Below are 7,997 nucleotides of genomic sequence, written 5' to 3'. Positions count from 1 at the left end.
AAAGGCAGATCATGTCTCTTAAACCTGATAGACTTTTTGAAGTAGTCACCAAAGCCATAGATGAGGGTAAGGTGGTTCACACAGCCTAGCTAGATCTCGCCAAGGTGTTTGACACCATCCCCCACTCTGGAATTATAGATAAACTCACTAAACTAGGTATAAATCCCTATGTCACAAGATGGGTTGCCAACTGGCTTACTGACAGAACCCACACCATGAAAGTAGCAGACTCCAAATCAGACTTCAGACCAGTGACAAGTGGAGTACCACATGGTTCAGTCCTGGGTCCTCTCCTGTTTGGTATCTACTTCTCTGAAGTACAGGCTAACACAGAAGGTCTTTGGCCAACTAAATTCGCAGATGACTGCAAACTAGGAGCCATAATTGAAACTCCTAATGATGTGGACATCCTACAAAAGGGCCTCACTGAGACAGATGCCTGGTGTCAAAGACATGGTCTCAAGCTCAATGCCAAAAAGTGCATTGTCATCCCCTTTGGTAAAAACTCTGTACCCATTAACTACCACATAGGCAGTAGTCTACTTACCACTGAAAGTGTGATAAGAGACCTTAGGACACAGGTGGACAGTAGTCACTCCTTTGATAATCACATCGCCACAGTGGTCTGGAAATCCTTCTACATGGCACACCTCATCACAAAAGGTTTCTCATCCAGAAAAAAAGAGGTCATTGTTCCCCTCTACTCATCACTCATTAGACCCATTATAGAGTACAACGCCCCTTTTGGTATGTACCTCACAAGACATCTACAACAACTGGAAAGGCCGCAAAAATACCTCACAAAGAGGATTACTGGCCTCAAACAGATGCCTTACGCAGACCGTCTCAAAAACCTCCAGCTTTACTCCGTCGCATATCACCTACTCAGAGGTGATCTCTGCCTAACATACAAAGCTATGTCAAACTCAGAGCTGTTGGACATGCTCCACTTAAAGAAATTCCAATCCCTCCAAACTACACGCTCTAGGGACCTAAACCTTGTCACCACAATAAACAGAACATGATGGAGGGATAGATTCCTGTCCCAGAGACTTCCCATACTCTGGAGCAGGCTACCTATCTATGTCAAACAGAGCTACTCATTAGTACTCTTCAAGAATAATCTTGATGATTGGATGGGTAATAGGAAATTCACCCCTGGGATCACTTCTGTGGTTCTGCTTGACAGGGGCACAGGAAAATAATTTTCTTGGGTGGCGAAAGCCAGGGTACCTTTTTGGCTAGGCTTGTATAGGCCCTAGGGCCAATAGCCTAATACCTACCTATGAACCTATGAATTGTTATGGCTAGGCTTGTATAGGCCCTGGGACCGATAGCCTAGTACCAAACTATGAACCTATGAAATGGCCACAGCAGAGTCATCCACCTGCAACTGAGGCAAATTCTTTTTGTGGCTGGAATAAGGATTGCCTGTGGAAGTGACAACCTGCTCCATGGTCAAGCCAAAAATGGTGCCTCTGTCCTGGAGAAAAACAAGCAACACTGCCAGTTAAACTATTAGTCCACAAAAGTTACTTTTTTGACAGAAAAAACACAGTAAAAAAACACTTTTAAACAGTAAGGCAGCCCCACAACATTAATATAAACACGATATCACACAGAAATATTTTATCAGCTAGATAACACTACTTTTAAACTGATAGAAATGACGAGTGCTCTGTTTAAAAATACCTTACAGTCTTGAGACAATCCATTAAATCACAACACTCCTAGCTTAAAATGACTTTCCCGAAGAGGAAAGTAATAAAAGCATCAGCAAAAAATAAGAAAATGGAAGTTTTTCCCCCTAAAGGGAACTTATCAGCCCAGTTAAAGAAAGCACAAGATGACCATTAATCCTCAAAAGCCTCAGAGGAGTGTACTCGCAGTAAAGCTCAGAAGGGCTTTGTTCCCAAACCTGTCTTTTAGTCAGCTGTAGCTGCTACACAGTTTGGGAATGTGGAAGGTGCCCTGAAGCTTTGGAAGCTGGCCCGCTGTTATGTCCTTGGCAGAGTATAACCCATGTAGCTAAGGCTACTGTAGGTTTGATCAACGTGAAGAACATAATGCACTTCCATAGATCTCATCCTCTTAAAGCAAGACATTTGGACAAAGCCTAGAATAATTGGGGTGGGGTGGGGGGACAATGACCCAAACATAGGGGTAGATTTTAAGTATTGCTCTTATAAACTTAAAAAAAGTTTCTAGAATAATAGTATTTATGTTAGCATGTATTTCCTGAAGGATATGAAGTCTGAAACTCGTATGTCATTATTTAGTGACTTCAGCCCTCACTGATTTGCCAACAATTTTGAGGAACAGACCAAAAATATAAGGCAAAAAAAAATCTAGGTATTCAGCGAAAATCTGGACAGTTGGGAAACATGTACACTTCTCAATGTGACGTGATAGTCCTTGTCCCACAATCTTTACATAAGGAGCTACATTGTATAGGAGAGGAATTATAACATACTGAGCCATACATCAAAAACTTAGTTTGTGTAAGGGCAGCTTACATGATCAAGTGTGAATTATAAAAAAATAGGCGTTCCTCCAAACAGTGAATAATTTGTTATAAGGTATGGTAGTTAGATACTCGTTGAGGAAGGGGAGGAGGATTCTGGTCTACAGTTGCATTTAACAGGGGAAGGCTAAAAGGCGTTACTTTGAAACAGTCAAAAGTAAAAGAAGAGTTTGTTAATCGGACGCTCGCGGAAAGGATTCAGTCTCGGGACAAGATGATCGCCTCACTGCCGCTGATCTTACTGGCTGTTTCACACGTTTGTTTCACCCAGGGATACGAAGGTAGGATCATGCATGTGGGCCTTCAGTATCCGCCAGTCCCATGACTTACAGAGTAGCCTCAAACTTTTTTCTTTCATTCAGAACTGCAGTTACTGGGTAGTGGGCGGAATCAGCCTGACAGCTGCAGCGGTGCTTTCTTAACTGTACACGTTGTACATTTGGTAGCTGCAGGGCGAACTTCACGGGGGATGCCAACGCACCCCAAAATTAAATAACACGTAATCAGGGAATTATACCAGGTCGCTTCTATAGTTTTGCAAGCTGGAATGTGCTGATAAGGCAAATATAACAGCGAAGGGTATTAGTAAAGTGCACTGCCAGCTATTTTGCTTTTTGAATGAAAGTAAATGAGGATATATGGGAGATGCAGTTTCTACAGCAGTAGGCAGATTTCGTAGTAATTGTGTAAAATTGTACTTTTCAATGAAGTGTTTAAATTGATAATTCACTGTAAGGCATACATTGTTTTTCTTCTAGGCTGAAGAAAAAAAAAAACGAGTATTGCTCATTTCAAAGCATATCAGCATATCCCAGTCAAGCAGCCTTAAACCGTGTGTGACCGTTTATTATATGACAAATCCTGTACTGTTTTACCTGCAAAGGCTCTGCAGTTGGCGGTCCTTACAGAATTAGCGCAGTTGGTCTGCACCTCTTGCCTGTTTATATATATTGTTGGTTTATTTTGATGTGTGTTTCTTAATCCTGAAGTTTAGTTACCTCGTAAGACTCTTACACAGCTGTGCTTTATTATTTAACACCAGGAAAGACAAGTCTGCTGTTAAGAAGTAATCTATGGCTATTAGCAAACCTCATCCAGAAGTCACAGGAACAGACTATGTATACCTTCTCAGAAAGGTGAAGCCAAGGTAGAAGGGGATAATAGTAACTGTCAGGACCGAGGAAAGAAAGGAAGAGCAGACTTAAAGTGCAAACTGACTGAATAAAGTAATGCATTTCACATGAGGTGTGGTAAGACAAAGCTGACAAGGGGCATTGTGAGGACATGATTAGTAAGGTTAATATGGATATGTAGGTTATGTCTTGGTGTGGGTTTGCATGTCATGTAGTTAAGATATATATGGCAAGGCACTTCGAGAATGGGAGGGTGTCACAGGCTGTTGGTTAAAATTACCTAGCAAAAAGATTATCATCTGATATCAAGTGTTTTTTTCACACACAACACACACAGATATAAGGGTGAATATATGTGTGCGTGGGTCTGTGCGTATGTGTGTGTGTATATATATATATATATGTATATATGTATATATATATATATATATATATATATATATATATATATATGTGTGTATTTTCATAGCTTCATAGGTAGGTACTAGGCTATTGGCCCTAGGGCCTATATAAGCCTAGCCAAAAGGTACCATGGCTTTCGTCACCCAAGAAAATTATTTTCCTGTGCCACTGTCGAGCAGAGCCACAGAAGTGATCCCCGGGGTGAATTTCCTATCTCCCATCCAATCATCAAAATTTTTATATTTTCATTTTCATATTATTATTGAAAAGTACAATTTTACACAATCACTACGAAATCTGCCTACTGCTGTAGAAACTGCATCTCCCATATATCCTAATTTACTTTCATTCAAAAAGTAAAATAGCTGGCAGTGCACTTTATTAATACACTTTGCTACTATATATTATCATTTTATAAGTAAAATAGATGTCAAAGTATGTGATATGTGATTATGATCAAACTTCAGAGTGGAAATGAACAACAGAAGAGTGTAATGAATGTATTAAATATTAAATATAACATTTAAAATATGCATTGCCTATTATACATTAAATCTGTTTTTAGTATGTATTTTTATTGTCTGAATAAATCTTGGTTTGGATAAAAGTGCTTACAGTAAGTTGACAGCTCTCAATGAACAGTTTTAAATCATGACACACACACACACACACACACACACACACACACACACACACTTCTGTGTGTGCTGACTTCCATGATTACATGATAACTCTTATATCACAGTGTGCTTGATTTCCTGGGTTCATATATGTTTTCCCTGTCATTTATAATTTGCTGTCATATTTAAAAGGTATGCTGGCAGGTAAATTGATGATGCTGAATTTTCCATAGATGTATGCATGTAAATGTGTGTGTGTGTGTGTGTGTGTGTGTGTGTGTGTGTGTGTGACCGTGTTTACCCTGAACTGGACTGGTATCCCACCTAGACATAATTCTTGCCTTGTGCCCACTGCTTGGTGGGATTGGCTGCAGAAGCTGAGAAGCACAGACTGTAGACATTGGTAGATAATCTATCTGGGGCATGTTGTTTATTTTATTCCTAGTACTGCAGGGTTTAGTTTTTTTTCCTCCATATCATAGATTACAGTACTTTCTGAACAAAGAAAGTACATGTTTAAAGGTTCCTCATGAGTTTGAGGTATGGAAAATACTGTACTGCATAAGAAAGTACAAAATGGTAGTTAATGCATTAAACAACATGCATCTTAGTTATGTGGGGAATGTGAAATAAATATTCAAATTGTCATTTTAAGGAGTAGGTTGAGATTGCTAGCTAATGTATTAAACAACATGCATCTTAGTTATGTGGGGAATGTGAAATAAATATTCAAATTGTCATTTTAAGGAGTGGGTTGAGATTGCTAGCTAATCAGTATGGACACTATCTATGATAAAGTGCAGGAAAAAAACAGGGATGCTTAAACATTTTCCTGTTTGATATATGCTTTATTGGTAAAACTAAATTGACCTACACATGTTCAGAGAACTGAGTGCCTGCTTGTTGAAATATATATATTTTGTGTGTGTGTGGGTGGGGGGGGGGGGGCTTTGAAGTCAGACATTATACAGTGAATTATTCAGCTTTATACAAAGCAGAAAAGCATGTTCACTGCAACTCAATGAAATTGTAGGCCATATAGCTATCATTTATGATGTTGTGTAGTCTAAGCTTTTATAAACTAAAATTAACTGAATGAGCAGTATGTTAAAAACAAGAAAATAATAGAACACACCAAAAAGACTAGAGTTACCATAGCTTTAGCACTTTCATCTTAGTACTCAACACTACTACACATTAAGTTTTTGTAAAGATGAAAGCACTAAAACTACTTGGTAGCTCTAGTCTTTTAATGTGTTTTATTAATCCAAAACTTTGTAAAGATTAATGTAGTATTTCTGCACTGTTGTGCATTCTTCTTCTCAGGTTTGATCATAAGTCACACACAGGTTGTGTCCTCTAGTTTTGCAGTAGCACTTTGTAACATATTTTGGTGAAGTAAGGCAGAAGGGTATTTGTTGAAGAGGAAGTACTGATGGTGTAATGCTATCCTTTTGCTATATGACCATTTTATAGCACATGTATCAGTCTGTTGGCATTTAAATGCTTCATAATGGTTTATTTAAATACAGAGTTAATTTATGATTGCTGCATGACTTCTTCTTCTTCTTCTTCTTCTTCTCTTTCGGCTGTTCCCGTTAGGGGTCGCCACAGCGGATCACCTGTTTCCATTTTTTCCTGTCCTCTGCATATTGCTCTGTCCCACCAACTGCCTGCATGTCCTCTCTCACCACGTCCATAAACCTTATCTTAGGCCTTCCTCTTTTCCTCTTACCTGGCAGCCCCATCCTTAGCATCCTTTTCCCAAAATACCCAGCATCCCTCCTCAGCACATGTCCAAACCAACGCAATCTCGCCTCTCTGATTTTGTTTCCAAGCCGTCCAACCTGAGCTGAACCTCTAATATACTGATTCCTAATCCTGTCCATCCTTGTCACACCCAGTACAAATCTTAACATCTTTAACACTGCCACTTCCAGCTCTGACTCCTGTCTTTTTGTCAATGCCACCGTCTCCAACCCATACAACAGAGCTGGTCTCACTATCCTCTTGTAGACCTTTCCTTTCACTCTTACTGGTACCTATCTGTCACAAATCACTCCCGACTCTTTTCCACCCATTCCACCCTGCCTGTATTCTCTTCTTGACCTGTCTTCCACACTCACCATTACTCTGAACTGTTGATCCCAAGTACTTAAACTCATCTGCCTTCGCCAACTCTACTCCCTGCATCCTCACCATTACTCTATCCTCCCTCTCATTCACACACATATATTCTGTCTTAGTCCTGCTGATCTTCATTGCTCTCCTCTCTAGAGCATATTCCACCTCTCCAGGGTCTCCTCAACCTGGTCCATACTCTCACTACAGATCACAATGTCATCTGTAAACATCATAGTCCATGGGGCCTTCTGTCTGATATTGTCTGTCAACCTGTCCATCACCACTGCAAATAAGAAAGGGGTCAGAGCTGATCCTTGATGTAATCCCACCTCCACCTTAAACACATCTGTCACTCTCACTGCAGACCTCACCATTGACACACTACCCTCGTACATATCCTGTACCACTCTTACATACTTCTCTGCCACTCCTGACTTCCTCATACAATACCACAACTCCTCCCTAGGCACCCTATCATAAGATTTCTCCAAGTCCACAAAGACACAATACAACTCCTTCTGACCTTTCTCTATATTTCTTCATCAACATTCTCAGAGCAAACATCGCATCTGTAGTGCTGTTTCCAGGCATGAAACCATACTGCTGATCACTAATCATCCCCTCCCTTCTTAACCTAGCTTCCACAAGCTGTGAGTGATCAGTTTTATCCCTCTGTAGTTACTACAGCTCTGCATATCACCCTTATTCTTAAACACCAAAACACTTTTTCTCCACTCCTCAGGCATCCTCTGACTTTCCGAGATTTCATTAAACAATCTGGTTAAAAATCCCACTGCCATTTTTCATAAGCACCTCCATGCTTCCACTGGTATGTCATCTGGACCAACAGTCTTTCCATTCTTCATAGCTGTCCTTACTTCCTCCTTGGTAATCTGTTTCACTTCTTGATTCACTATCCCCACATCATCCAACCTTCTCTCTCTCTCTCATTCTCTTCATTCATTAGCCCCTCAAAGTACTCTTTCCATCTGCTCAACGCACTCTCCTCACTTGTGAGTACATTTCCCTCATTATCCTTTATCACCCTTACCTGCTGCACATCTTTCCCAGCTCGGTCCCTCTGTCTAGCCAATCGGTACAGGTCCTTTTCTCCCTCTTTAGTGTCCAACCTTTCATACAACTCTCTGTATGCCTTATCCTTAGCCTTCGCCACCTCTCTCTTTGCCATGCTCC

At 40.3% G+C, this 7,997-nt stretch overlaps 1 protein-coding gene across 3 annotated transcripts in view; it reads left to right on the top strand.

Annotated features, from left to right (window-relative positions):
• Positions 1–2,547: 2,547 nt before the first annotated feature.
• SRPX (sushi repeat containing protein X-linked) overlaps positions 2,548–7,997 on the top strand; it is a 1,243,861-nt gene continuing 1,238,411 nt past the window's right edge. The window contains exon 1 of one of the 3 annotated variants that reach the window (XM_044072420.1): positions 2,548–2,805. In XM_044072420.1, the coding sequence (XP_043928355.1) occupies positions 2,739–2,805 (67 nt within the window). In that variant the 5' untranslated portion in view covers positions 2,548–2,738. The remainder of the gene's footprint in view (positions 2,806–7,997) is intronic. The other 2 variants (XM_044072418.1, XM_044072419.1) reach the window with 2 other exon arrangements.

Source organism: Protopterus annectens, chromosome 5.part0 (assembly GCF_019279795.1).
Source record: "Protopterus annectens isolate FY-2018-M chromosome 5.part0, PAN1.0, whole genome shotgun sequence".
Classification (NCBI taxonomy): Eukaryota; Metazoa; Chordata; order Ceratodontiformes; family Protopteridae; genus Protopterus; species Protopterus annectens.
This window is presented reverse-complemented; position numbering and strand designations above follow the sequence as displayed.